General features: G+C 45.2%; 1 protein-coding gene and 1 long non-coding RNA gene across 5 annotated transcripts; one reads left to right on the forward strand and one right to left on the reverse strand.

Moving 5' to 3' along the window:
• Positions 1-8,084: 8,084 nt before the first annotated feature.
• Positions 8,085-10,269, reverse strand: LOC109760092 (cinnamoyl-CoA reductase 1). The gene is made up of 5 exons (XM_020318930.4): positions 9,906-10,269; positions 9,648-9,802; positions 9,144-9,332; positions 8,693-9,051; positions 8,085-8,503 (listed from the first exon to the last, which is right to left on the reverse strand). The coding sequence occupies exons 1-5, from the start codon at positions 10,045-10,047 to the stop codon at positions 8,317-8,319; spliced, it is 1,032 nt and encodes a 343-aa protein (XP_020174519.1). The 5' UTR covers positions 10,048-10,269; the 3' UTR covers positions 8,085-8,316.
• A 1,438-nt stretch (positions 10,270-11,707) lies between these two features.
• On the forward strand, positions 11,708-13,874 carry LOC109768402 (uncharacterized). 4 transcript variants are annotated; one of them, XR_006666733.2, is made up of 4 exons: positions 11,708-12,007; positions 12,122-12,331; positions 12,908-13,009; positions 13,444-13,874. It is a non-coding gene; the product is annotated as an uncharacterized lncRNA (long non-coding RNA). The 4 variants fall into 4 exon arrangements; XR_006666734.2 differs by having other exon boundaries at positions 11,711-12,007; positions 12,091-12,331; XR_012190422.1 differs by having other exon boundaries at positions 11,711-12,007; positions 12,091-12,331; positions 13,456-13,874.
• The last annotated feature ends 452 nt before the right edge of the window (positions 13,875-14,326 follow it).

The raw sequence follows: 14,326 nt of genomic DNA on the forward strand, positions 1-14,326 counted from the left end.
CCCAAGCTTAGGTTCTTGCCACTCCTTATTCCATAGTCCATCAAATCCTTACCCAAAACTTGAAAACTTCACAACACAAAACTCAACAGAAAATCTCATAAGCTCCGTTAGTATAAGAAAATAAATCACCACTTTTGGTACTGTTGTGAACTCATTATTTATTTATATTGGTGTAATATCTACTGTATTCCAACTTTTCCATGGTTCATACCCCCCGATACTAGCCATAGATTCATCAAAACAAGAAAACAACACATAGAAAACAGAATCTGTCAAAAACAGAACAGTCTGTAGCAATCTGGATATTTCGAATACTTCTGTAACTCCAAAAATTCTGAAAAATTAGGAAAAGCTAAGCAATTTGTTTATTAATCTTCTGCAAAAATAATCAACTCAAAATCACGCTTCTGTTAAAAATGAGAATTATTTTCCTGGGCGCAAAAGTTTCTGTTTTTCAGCAAGATCAAATCAAATATCATCGTAAGCTATCCCAAAGGTCTTACTTGGCACAAATACTAATTAAAACACAAAACCACATCTAATCAGAGTCTAGATAAATTATTTAATGCAAAACAGAACCTAAAAAGAAAAAACAACAACAACAACAACAACAACAACAACAACAACAACAACAACAACAACAACAACAACAACAAAGCCTTTAGTCCCAAACAAGTTGGGGTAGGCTAGAGGTGAAACCCATAAGATCTCGCAACCAACTCATGGCTCTGGCACATGGATAGCAAGCTTCCACGCACCCCTGTCCATAGCTAGCTCTTTGGTGATACTCCAATCCTTCAGGTCTCTCTTAATGGACTCCTCCCATGTCAAATTCGGTCTACCCCGTCCTCTCTTGACACTCTCCGCACGCGTTAGACGTCCGCTATGCACTGGAGCTTCTGGAGGCCTGCGCTGAATATGCCCAAACCATCTCAGACGATGTTGGACAAGCTTCTCTTCAATTGGTGCTACCCCTATCATCATTCCGGACTCGATCCTTCCTCATGTGGCCACACATCCATCTCAACATACGCATCTCCGCCACACATAACTGTTGAACATGTCGCCTTTTAGTCGGCCAACACTCAGCACCATACAACATGGCGGGTCGAACCGACGTCCTGTAGAACTTGCCTTTTAAATTTTTCAAAAGCAAAAACAAAAAATAAAATTGGGTTGCCTCCCAACAAGCACTATTGTTTAACGCCCTTAGCTAGGCGTAAAACATGAGTAGATCTAGATATCCTCATCTTTGGCATGCAATCCATAAGTGGCTCTCATAATAGATTCATAAGGCAATTTAATTTTCTTTCTTGGAAAGTGTTCCATATCTTTCCTTAATGGAAATTGAAATCTAATGTTCCCTTCTTTCATATCAATAATTGCACCTATCGTTCTAAGGAAAGGTCTACCAAGAATAATAGGACATGTAGGATTGCAATCTATATCTAGAACAATGAAACCTATGGGAACATAATTCCTATTTGCAACAATAAGAACATCATTAATCCTTCCCATAGGCTTCTTAATAGTGGAATCTGCAAGATGCAAATTTAAAGAACAATCATCAAATTCACGGAAACCTAACACATCACATAATTTTTTTGGAATTGTGGAAACACTAGCACCCAAATAACACAAAGCATGGCACTCATAATCTTTAATCTTAATCTTAATAGTAGGTTCCCACTCATCATAAAGTTTTCTAGGGATAAAAACTTCCAATTCAAGCTTTTCTTCAAAAGATTGCATCATAGCATCAACGGTATGTTTAGTAAAAGCTTTGTTTTGATTATAAGCATGAGAAGAATTCAACATGGATTGCAACAAGGAAATACAATCTATTAAAGAAAAATTATCATAATTAAATTCCTTGAAATCCAAAAGAGTGGGTTCATTGCTACTTAAAGTTTTGACATCTCCAATCCCACTTTTATCAATTTTTGCATCAAGATCTAAAAACTCCGAACCATTGGGACGCCGTTTAACTAAAGTTGACTCATCTCCGGTCCCATCTTTATCAAGATTTATATTGTAAAACAAAGATTCAATAGGAGTCACATCAATCACTTTAAGATCTTCATCATTACTTTCACGGAAACTAGAAGAACATGCTTTTATAAACCAATCCTTTTTTGCACGCATCTTAGCGATTCTTTCTTTGCACTCATAAATGGAAATTCTCATAGCTTTGAGAGACTCATTGATATCATGCTTGGGTGTGATAGATCTAAGTTTCAAGGAATCAACATCAAGAGAAATTATATCCACGTTCCTAGCCAAATCATCAATCTTAAGCAATTTTTCTTCAATCAAAGCATTGAAATTCTTTTGCGAACTCATAAATTCTTTAACACTATTCTCAAAATTAGAGGGCATCTTATTATAATTTCCATAAGAATTGTTGTAGGAATTACTAAGAAACGGCCTAGGATTAAAATTACCCCCATACGCGTTATTACCAAAATTGTTCCTACCAACAAAATTCACATCCATAGATTCATTATTATTTTCAATCAAAGTAGAAAAAGGCATATAATTAGGATCAATAGGAGCACTCTTGCTAGCAAATAATTTCATAAGCTCATCCATCTTTCCACTCAAAACATTAATCACTTCTATAGCATGCACTTTTTTACTAGTGGAAGATCTTTCGGTATGCCGTTGAGAATAATTAACCATAATATTATCTAGGAGTTTAATAGCTTCTCCTAAAGTAATTTACATAAAAGTACCTCCCGCGGCTGAATCTAAAAGATTTCTATAAGCAAAATTCAATCCGGCATAAAATTTTTGTATTATCATCCACAAATTCAAACCATGAGTATGGCAGTTTTGTATCATCAATTTCATCCTCTCCCAAGATTGTGCAACATGTTCATGATCAAGTTGCTTAAAATTCATAATATCGTTTCTAAGGGAGATGATCTTAGCGGGAGGAAAGTACTTGGAAATAAAAGCATCTTTACACTCATTCCATGAATCAATACTATTTTAAGGAAAAGATGAAAACAGAGTTTTAGCACGATCTCGAAGTGAGAACGGAAATAGCTTCAATTTAACAATATAAATTTCATAGTGGTGGCCTTCATGGGACCCAAGCAGCGGCGGCCTCCTATGTTCTACTTCTTCTCGATGATGGCGGCGGACACGGAGGCGCTGGCCACTGACTCGTCGCTCTCCGCGCACCCGGCTTCTGTCTCTGCCTGCATGGCGCGGTCGCAGGCATGGAGGTGTTGTTGCGGACACGGGAGGCGTGCTACTTCTTGGAATTGTGTTGGTTTTTCCCTTGAAGAGGAAAGGGTGATGCAGCAAAGTAGAGTAAGTATTTCCATCGGTTTGAGAACCAAGGTATCAATCCAGTAGGAGACAACGAACAAGTCACCGAGTACCTGCACAAACAATCAACAACTTGCACCCAACGCGATAAAGGGGTTGTCAATCCCTTCACGGTTACTTGCAAAAGTGAGATCTAATAGAGATAGATAAACGGTAAAGGAAATATGTTTGGTATTTTTGGTTTATAGATCGGAAAGTAAAAGATTGCAAAGGAAGTAACTCGGAAACTAAAATTGTAGATCGGAAACTTATATGATGGAAAATAGACCCGGGGGTCTTAGGTTTCACTAGAGGCTTCTCGCAAGATAATATTACGGTGGGTTAACAAATTATTGCCGAGCAATTGATAGAAAAGCGCAAAGTTATGACGATATCTAAGGCAATGATGTTGGGGAACGTAGTATTTCAAAATTTTCCTACGATGACGCAAGATCTATCTAGGAGAAGCATAGCAACGAGTGGGGAGAGTGTGTCCACGTACCCTCGTAGACCGAAAGCGGAAGTGTTTAGTAACGCGGTAGATGTAGTCGAACGTCTTCGTGATCCAACTGATCCAAGTATCGAACGCACGGCACCTCCGCAATCTACACACGTTCAGCTCGGTGACGTCCCTTGAACTCTTGATCCAGTTGAGGCCGAGGGAGAGTTCCGTCGGCACGACGGTGTGGTGACAGTGATGATGAAGTTACCGGCGCAGGGCTTCGCCTAAGCACTACGACGATATGACCGAGGTGTGTAACTGTGGAGGGGGGCATCGCACACGGCTAAAAGATCAACTTGTGTGTTCTAGGGTGCCTCCTGCCCCCGTATATAAAGGAGGGAGAGGGAGAGGCAGCTGGCCCTAGGGGGCGCGCCAAGGTGTGGAGTCCAACTAGGACTCCCTAGTCCTAGTAGGATTCCACCTCTCAGACGGAGTAGGAAAGGGGGAAGGAAGAAGGAGAAGGAAAGGGGGGCCGCCCCCTTCTCCTAGTCCTAATTGGCGTCCTGCCCAAGGGGGGCGCACCAGCCCCTTGTGGGCTGGTGTGCTTCCCTATTATGGCCCATAAGGCCCATAACTTCTCCCGGGGGGTTCCGGTAACCTCCCGGTACTCCGGAAAATACCCGAACTTCTCCGGAACCATTCCGATGTCCGAATATAGCCTTCCAATATATCAATATTTATGTCTTGACCATTTTGAGACTCCTCGTCATGTCTGTGATCTCATCCGGGGCTCCGAACAAACTTCGGTTCATCAAATCACATAACTCATAATACAAATCGTCATCGAACGTTAAGCGTGAGGACCCTACGGGTTCGAGAACTATGTAGACATGACCGAGACACATCTCCGATCAATAACCAATAGCGGAACCTGGATGCTCATATTGGCTCCTACATATTCTACGAAGATCTTTATCGGTCAAACCGCATAACAACATACGTTGTTCCCTTTGTCATCGGTATGTTACTTGCCTGAGATTCGATCGTCGGTATCATCATACCTAGTTCAATCTAGTTATCGAAAAGTCTCCTTAGTCGTTCCGTAATACTTCACCATGCAACTAACTCATTAGTCACATTGCTTGCAAGGCTTATAGTGATGAGCATTACCGAGAGGGCCCAGAGAAACTTCTCCGAAACACGGGGTGACAAATCCTAATCTCGATCTATGCCAACCCAACAAATACCTTCGGAGACACCTGTAGAGCATCTTTATAATCACACATTTATGTTGTGACGTTTGATAGCACACAAAGTGTTCATCCGGAATTCGGGAGTTGCATAATCTCATAGTCTGAGGAACATGTATAAGTCATGAAGAAAGCAGTAGCAATGAAACTGTAACGGTCATAATGCTAAGCTAATGAATGGGTCTTGTTCATCACATCATTCTCCTAATGATGTGATCCCGTTCATCAAATGACAACACATGTCTATGGTTAGGAAACATAACCATCTTTGATAAACGAGCTAGTCAAGTAGAGGCATACTAGGGACACTTATGTTTTGTCTATGTATTCACACATGTACTAAGTTTCCGGTTAATACAATTCTAGCATGAATAATAAAAATTTATCATGAAATAAGGAAATAAATAATAACTTTATTATTGCCTCTAGGGCATATTTCCTTCAAATGATCATGAATATAGGTATCACGTCCGTATCAAACTACTATTACTCCACACATCGACCGACTCCTGCCTGCATCTAGAGTATTAAGTTCATGAAGAACAGAGTAACGCATTAAGTAAGATGACATGATGTAGAGAAATAAGCTCAAGCAATATGATGTAACCCCATCTTTTTATCCTCGATGGCAACAATACAATATGTGCCTTGCTGCCCCTACTGCCACTGGGAAAGGACACCGCAAGATTGAACCCAAAGCTAAGCACTTCTCCCATTGCAACAAAAACCAATCTAGTTGGCCAAACCAAATCGATAGTTCGAAGAGACTTGCAAAGATATCAAATCATGCATATAAGAATTCAGAGGAGATTCAAATAATATTCATAGATAAGCTGATCATAAATCCACAATTCATCAAATCTCGGCAAACACATCGCAAAAAGTATTAAATCGAATAGATCTCTAAGAACATTGAGAAGAACATGGTAATGAGAATCAAAGAGAGAGAAGAAGCCATCTAGCTACTAGCTATGGATCCGTAGGTCTGTGGTAAACTACTCACGCTTGATCGGAAGGGCAATGGTGTTGATGTAGAAGCCCTCCGTGATCGAATCCCCCTCCGGCAGGACGCCAGAAAAGGCCCCTAGCCGGGATCTCACGGGTACAGAAGGTTGCGGCAGTGAAAAAGTGTTTTCGTGGCTCTCTCTGTTGGTTTTGGGATATATGAGAATATATAGGTGGAAGAAATAGGTCGATGGAGTCACGAGGGGCGCGCCCTCCGTCCTTGTGGCTGCCTCGCGGCTTCTCTGACTTGCACTCCGAGTCCTCTGGATGTCTTCTGGTCCAAGAAAAATCATCGCGAAAGTTTTATTCCGTTTGGTATTCCTTTTCTGCGAAACTCTAAAACAAGGAAAAAATAATAACTGGCACTGGGCTCTAGGTTAATAGGTTAGTCCTAAAAAATATAAAATAACATATTAATGCATACAAAATATCCAAAACAGATAATATAATAGCATGGAACAATCATAAATTATAGATACATTGGAGACGTATCAAGGCGCAGTACGACGTGGTGTCATCGACAACAGCGACGGCGCTCGTGCTGTCGTGCTCCCCGCCATGGCGGCGTGGAGTAACTCGCCACTCCTCATCGAGCTGGCCTAGAGCGGCAAGTTGCAGAACCGCGCGCCGGCTTGGAGCGGCAACTGACTCCGTCGGGCTAGACGAGGGAGGTGGAGCAGCGAGCTGCCTCGCTAGTATTCGAAGGGCTCGCCGGGCCACCCAGCCGGCTTGTATGCCGGAGAACCGCTCTTTGGAAACCATCGGAAAAGTGTAGAAAATGGTGAACAAGGAGATGAGGGAGAGATGGAGGGGTGCGATTCTTGCCTAGCATCTGGCCTCGTTTAAATATAGGGAGGACTGGAGGAGCTCGGTTGGCGTTATGTTTAATGTCGGCCCGCTCATGAACGGACGTGAGGGTGGAGTAGGTTTCTCGGCTTCCACGCCGTTTTAATGGAGGCCTATGAATGCGGCGAGGAGGCGTGTTCAGCCGAGCGTGCAGCGGGCGGCCTCCCCGGCTGGCGTGCCGCGTCAATGGCAGAGGCAGTGAGAGGTCACCTCCGCCGTGAGCCGCCTTCAATGCGGAGTGGGGCGCTCTACAGCGGCATGAATGCGGGCAGCAGTCGCCGGGCGGGAAGTGCGCCCGAGAGGGGAAGGGGTTTTAAGTGGGCCAGGGCGGTCAAAAGCAGGCTTGGGATTGGCCCGGATTCCCGCAAACCTCCCCCACTTTTGTCTCCGGTTTGCGGGAGAAATCGCGTCCGAACCGCGCCGTGGACCGATACAGGACTGGATTGGATGGCTTCCGTGGTCCGGACGGTTGCGGGAGATTTGAGGGTCGGTGTTGGAGATGCCCTAAGCCAACGGTAAGCTTGCAATTAACCTAAAGTCTTTTTGTTTCCTCCCCTAACCCTAGGCGGTTAAGGTAAACTCTCCCCACAAAGTTTCACCGACGAGCCAGTGGATTCGCCTCTCCTCTGCCTGCCGCTCCGGCGGCCGGCGGCAGAAGGGGAATCATGGTGACTCCGCTCTGGTTAGTACTTTAGGTTAGGGTTTTAGTCCTCGCAAGGGCGGTGCTTGGGTGAACGGCGGCGCTTTTTCTTTGAGTTTAACTTTCGGGCTCCGATTCTCCTCAAGTTCATCCGTCTGGACATAGTCAACGATGCTTCAGTGTAGATTTCTGTAGTCTTCGTGGGGTTGTGAGGTTAGAGTTTCTCGTCATGATGCGAGATTTGGTGAAGGATGCTTCAGATTTACGCAAAGGTTCAATGTCGACGACGCGGATCCAAGGCGCTGGTCCTTATGGGCATATGCATGAAGACTTTCCGGCTATCATCGATAAGGTCAAGCCGACTTCGGTAGGGGTGCGGCGACAACAGTGCGTCAGCGGCTCATTCTGGCAGTAGTAGTGGTCATTCGGTGGTCTAGGAATCTCGATGTAATTTTTATTATGTTTGATGCACTTTGTATTTCTGGTATTTTTTTTAATAAATTTGATTCTTCATGGAAAAAAGTAATCCAACGGTAAGCTTGACAAGGCGGTCTGACATCCTCACATACCACCCGCCACGACTGCTCCAATCACAGTGCCATGGGCATCGGATCCATTCCTTTCGTGAGCTTTGTCTAGTGTATCTGCTTATCCCTAGTTTGTTTTTGGGACGACGGCTGTCTTTGCGAGCCGTCGGATGCCCTAGCTCCTGGCTGTAGGATCACCAGAATCAGAATGGCATGCCAATGCATAGCTGAAGGATTTCATTCATCCATGGATGCTTCTTTGTAATTACTAGAAGTATTACTACTCTGTCAGTTGGTCTCTTTCATGGCCGGCTTTGCCGAGGCGGGAGGGGCCGGGAGGACGCCCTTCTCCTGGAAGCTGACGACGGTGTCGTAGAGGCACTGCGCCACCGGCGTGAACTCGAGGCCCAGCTCACGGAGCCGCTTGTTCGACATCTTGTACGGCTGCTTCCTCGGGTTCACCTCGTCAGAGCACCTGCGATACATACAATAAATTAATATTGCAACACTGATTGCTTAGGGAATTATCCATGACTAATTTTGTTGACCGTCCATGTCAAAATTCTTCAGATTTCAACGCGTGTGTTGACATGGCTGGAACAAAGACAGGGACGGGCGTAGCAAAGCTATGTCGTCGCTGCGATGGCCGATTAGCACTACTGACTTGCTGGGGATGGGGTACTCGGGGAAGAACTTGCGGAGGATGGTGACGACGTCCTCCCGGTGGAGCACGGCGCCGTCGGCCACGCAGAGGTAGCGGCCGGCGGCAGCGGGGGACTCGAAGACGAGGACGTGCGCGGCGGCGGTGTCCCGGACGTGCACGTACGCCTGCACGGCGTTGGCGTACGTCTTGGCGGAGCCGTCCAGGTACTTGAGCACGTGCGTCAGGCTGGCGTTCACCGCTGGCTGCAGCGCCGGGCCCTGCACCAGCACCGGGTTCACCACCACCAGGTCCACCCCGCGCGCCGCCGCCGCCTCCCACGCCTCCCGCTCCGCCACCGTCTTCCCGTAGCAGTACCAGTTCTGACATACGCACGCACACAGAACGATCAGCAACGAGCCGCCGGCGACCATGGCAGGCCGGGTGCATGCAGAATACGTGTACTACAACGTACCTTGGTCTTCTTGCAGAACTCGAGGTCGCTCCAGCACGACTCGTCGACGACGGCGTCCGGGCCGCGGCTGGGGTCCATGGCGACGGCGCCGATGGACGACGTCAGCACGACGCGGCGGACCGTGCCGGACTCCGCCGCGGCGTCGATGACGTAGCGCGTGCCCCTCACCGCCGGCTCCACCATCTCCTCCTGCAAATTGCAGCGCGCACGCACATCAAGACGCCGGACTAAATGATGATAACTGCGTCCATGCATGCATGATTGCATGCCATGCCACTGCTGATGCTACACGAACGACTTTGACCAATCGTCGTCCGTCACTGAAGGGTGAGCCCACGCATCCGCACGCAGTCCCTCCCTTCTCCGTCGATAAAGTTGTCCAGTCCAGCCAGAATACAAACGGAAAAGTAAATATATTTGATGAAGCCAAATCCCAGCAGTCATGGCGTCCCAAATATTAATTTAGAGTGCACTAATTTCTCCAGAAAAAAAGGTTAAACGTACTGGATCGTCGGTAATCGGCGAGGCGGTGTGGAAGACGCCATGGCAGCCGGCGATGGCGGCGCGCAGCGCGTCGCCGTCGAGCAGGTCGGCCTTGCACAGCACCAGACGCTCCGCCGCGCCGGCGAGGCCCCTCAGGTGCGCGTTCTTGGCGTCATCTGCACGATGCGTACACAGAGGTTAATTGAGACGACGAGTCAGAACCACCGCGCGCCCGAGCAGGTCGATTTCGCCGGCGCCACCGTATATGCAGGTACGTACCGGGGTTCCTGACGGTGCCTCGCACGGCGTACCCCTTCTCGAGCAGGAGCTTGACGATCCACGACCCGATGTAGCCGCCGGCGCCGGTCACGCACACCGTCTGCCCGTTGCCTGTGGCTGTGGCCTCGCCGCCGACGGTCATGCTGGCTCCTTGCTGGGGCGTACGAGGCGGCGCGGCACAAAGATCTCCTCCCCGGACGGTTAGGTGAATGAGTATACTCCTTACACTTCAGATGAGAACAGCGCCTCTGCAGTTGGAAGCGCTTATCTCTATCTGTGTGCGTTTGGTCCGTATTTATAGAGGAGCGCGCCTGTGTTTGGTGGTGGAGGTGGACTTGACAGAAAATTTGACCTCACTAGCTGGAATTTTACGGCTCCGGTGCTTTTGATGTTTTTATGGTGTCGATTGACATGGTCTTGACTCCGGGCGCACGTTTCTAGGCCGAGCAGGTTGCGGTGCGGCCCGGGTACATTTGCACGGGACGCATTTGGATTTGGGCAAACGTGGTTTTCTTTCATTTTTATATATATCTGGGCAAACGTGTGAGGCAAATGGTAAGAAGGGTTCATGTATATTTTGATGCTTCTGGAAACATGGTTATAATAACCTTGTTTTTTTTAGAAGATGCTGACCCTTCTTTGATTGAGCCATTTTGGAATGTTTTGTTGCATTTTTTTGCGACTCATATTTTATACTACTTGGTTAGCATGCATGTTTACAATGTAATCTGCAGAAAAGGATACTTGGTATCAAGGAAACGGAGAAGGTATATGATTTATTTTTAGCAGTAGGTTCAATGTGTTTATCTAGGCATGTTTTACAAGCCACATACTAGATTATAATTTGTAAAGCTTCAATCGCGATAGCTTATAGTAATTGAGTCGAACAGCGGTCTCAAATTCTTGTCCATCTCATGCCTATCGGGTCATTTTGTATATATAGCTAAAAGTTAACATCTTTATCTTTGAATGTGTATCCGTGGATAGAAACATGGGAGGTGCTAGCATGCACCCTACTACCAAATTCAATTGCATCGGAAAGTCAGATGCAGGGCTCCGCCCTAAGACCCTGCAAGACATTTTGTATCTCTAATCTCTCAGCCTCAATCTCATTGCCTGGGACTTTTAGGACTCTGGGTTCTAGCATGAGCTATTTCTGAACGGGCACATTTTTATACCGGGTAATTAAACTCTCTTTTTTCCTTTGCGTGGATTCGGTCGAGAAGGTCGTGGTGCGGCTCCGGTATATTTGCGGGTGATGCATTTGGATTTAGGTAAACATGTTGGTAAAATGGTAAGCTGCATGATTGATTTCAATGTCTCCGGAAATATGGTTATACTAATAACCTTTTTTGATTAAACAATTTTTGAATGTTTTATTGCTTTTCTTGTGACTCATGTTTTATACTGCTTGGTTGGCACATATGTTTACAATATAACCTACAGAAAGGATACTCGATGTCAAGGAAACGGACAAGGTATATAATTTGTTTATAGCGCGCGGTAGGTTCAGTGTGTTTATCCGGACGTGTTTTACAAGCAGCGTAGTAGATTATAATTTGTAAGACTTCAATCATGATAGCTTATAATCAAGTTCAACACGGCATTTCAAAATTCTTGTCCATCTCATGGTGCATTGCTGGGACATTTTATATATATCTTTTTCCATAATAATAATAAAGCACGGCTTGAGGCTGGCGGGTTCATCGTCGCGGCAATCTTGCAAAAACCTCCCTGTGATTTTTGACAATTAACCCGCAGTCACGTCCCTAAGTAAAATAACGGTTCGTCGTGAAAAAAAAGTCGCCCGCATCCTCTCGCACCCGCACACCTACCTGCATCTCCCCGACGGCTTCGCCTCACCGGCGGCAGGCCACCCCGCCGCCCAACTAGCCTCGCCTCGCCTCGCACCGGAGGCGGCCGGTGGCAGGTCGGACCCCCCCCCCCCCCCCCCCCCCCCCGCCGCTGCCGCCATCTACCACCACCATCCTCGCCGCTCCCTCCCCTCGCCCAGCCATATCTAGACGCCTAACCGGGAGAGGAGGAGGGGGGTTGACAAGGAGAGAGCAGTCAGCAGGCGGCGGCGGCGGCTCCGAGTACAGGTAGGCGACAGCGGCGACTGGGTAGCAGCGAGCGGCCGATTCATCTCGCCTTCATCTCCTCGCTAGCTCCATGTCCTTCGCAGGTTCTAAGATATGGCCTCTACTCCTCGACAGCCACACCGAGCGGCCCATCCAAGAAACCAGCCCTGCCGCTCTGCTGCTCCCAACCACCCTGAGTCTCAACCTCGCCGCCTATTCTGGTCGATGCTGTGATTGATAATAACCAGGAAGATTTCACCGCTCAGTTCATCCATTTGAATCCTTCTGCTGTAATTCTGTTCCCTACCCTTTCTTACTTGCAGGAAATTCAAGTGTGGTACACATGTGAGTATCTTCTCCTTCCCTCTGTTGTATGCATGTGGTCATTTGTTATCGCTGATTAAGAATCAAGATCCGTTACATTCTTGAATATTGAAGACTGTCTTAGTTGGTCCATATTAAACTTGATAAATACAATTTCCTTTTGGTTCCATCTGACAATTTAGTTGTATTATTGATTTGGGCAGTTTGCAGTAATCTTAAGCCGTCTTCAGATTTTAGCTTCCTCAATCATTCTGAATTATTTAACCTCAGTATGAGGTACATGTGTTCCAAAGATTAATCCTGAGAAATTTGTAGTTGACCGGTTGGGTCTGTTTGATTTCTTTAGTAGACTGCAGCGGCAGTCACCATTGTTCATGATCTATTCTAAAGCTAGATTATTTGCACTACAATATCTTTGTTACTTCAATCAAATAGTTCAGCCGTGTCTTATTGATTTGGATGGTTCTTATTTTAGCCTGCCCGGTCTTTGGATTATTTACTGTCAATTTTGATGCATGTCTTTCATAAAATAAGAAACTGATTTTTGGTTGCTAAAATAAACACTAAACGCTACTTGCTCATGGCGGCTATGTGTAGAAAGACGATCACGGTGGAGGAGAGATCGACGGTCGACGTGAAGCCGGGGCGGAAGAAGGGCACGAATATCACCTTCCTAGAAGGAATGATCTGATTTTTCTGGTACTGTTATGTGTTTCAAAAAGTTATTGGGATGTAATTTTTATATTGACACTATAATCTATGAAATTATATTTTCAGACATTTCACTTTTTGCATCAGCTGAGGCACATTTTATTTTCAAACAATTTCTGAAGTAAAATTTGTGAATGAACTGCATGATGTTTCATGTGTCTGAATTGTACTTGAAATTAAAAACTAGATAGAAAGGTCCAGAGGAAATGTGAGAAAGTTGTCCAAAAACTGAAGAAACTTTTTTATTTTTCTTCCCATTACAAGTTTGCAATTTATACTATGCTTTATTTTTACTATAACGTCAAATTTATCATGTTTTAAGATGAATGGTAAATTAAATAAGGAAAGAAATTATGGTGCCCAGAATTTATATCCCTTAGCGCTTCATCAACATGAGAAAATATTGTCTGATCCTTGTTCAGTCTTATGTGCAGCGTAAACTATGTTTACCAATCATTCTGTCCAGGAGCATCCAGACAGGGAGGTGCTTCACACCCTGCGTCTAGGCATCTACTGCAATGCCAACCACATGGCTAAGATGGCCGTTGCCATCACCGAGTTCCGCGCTCTCTGCTACTTCATTGAATCCAGCTTTGTGGACACTATTTACCAGTTGGGAGAGAAACATAATTGATGTGTATGGAATTTCAGAAACTGCCAATTGTTATTGTAGCTTTCATGCCTACCAGACGAAATCAAAGGCAGGTGCTTTGTTTCTCAAGTGAAGTAAATCAAAGTGTTATAGTGGAAGAATTATCCTAACATAAGAGCCTTATTTGTTTCATAAAAAATATGTACAGTTGGTTCAGACAACGCTTAATTTGATGTTGTTAGTTCGATTTGAGTTTCTACACCATGCCAAGAGCTTTAATATTAAAAGGCACATTCTCATTTAATAAGGAGCACTCCAAGTGTTAGTATTAAAAACAGATCATGCTATTTTCTGAAACGAGAAATCAGAAATCAATCTGTATGGTTCTTCAATTTCATGGTACTAAATTTAGATATATCAGAGGTATTGTTATGCTAGCTTCAATTAGGTAACACGAGCATGCCAAGCTAGATGATATATAAGACTTTAGATGTTGCTCTTCTCTATTCTTGGCCACATCTTCTAAAAACATAGATAAGCTAGCACCTCCTTATCATATTTTATAATTATCCACGTCGTTGCAGAAAAACTCAACATTTTTTCCCATGCCTAAAGTTACATGGGAAGATTTCTCTAACTTCTTTCAGTGTACTCTTGGCACTAACTCCTGAGAAGTACTCAGAAAACAACAATATATTTTTTCTTCACCAGAT

The sequence above is a fragment of the Aegilops tauschii genome, chromosome 7 (assembly GCF_002575655.3).
Source record: "Aegilops tauschii subsp. strangulata cultivar AL8/78 chromosome 7, Aet v6.0, whole genome shotgun sequence".
Taxonomy (NCBI): domain Eukaryota; kingdom Viridiplantae; phylum Streptophyta; class Magnoliopsida; order Poales; family Poaceae; genus Aegilops; species Aegilops tauschii.

Bases quoted from the DNA above. Each gene is read 5' to 3' on its own strand.
- LOC109760092 (XM_020318930.4), bottom strand. From the start codon at position 10,047: ATGACCGTCGGCGGCGAGGCCACAGCCACAGGCAACGGGCAGACGGTG. The intron at 9,333-9,647 runs GTACGTTTAACC...TGCAATTTGCAG, and splicing joins CGCCGATTACCGACGATCCA to GAGGAGATGGTGGAGCCGGC. The intron at 9,052-9,143 runs GTACGTTGTAGT...TGCGTATGTCAG, and splicing joins AGTTCTGCAAGAAGACCAAG to AACTGGTACTGCTACGGGAA.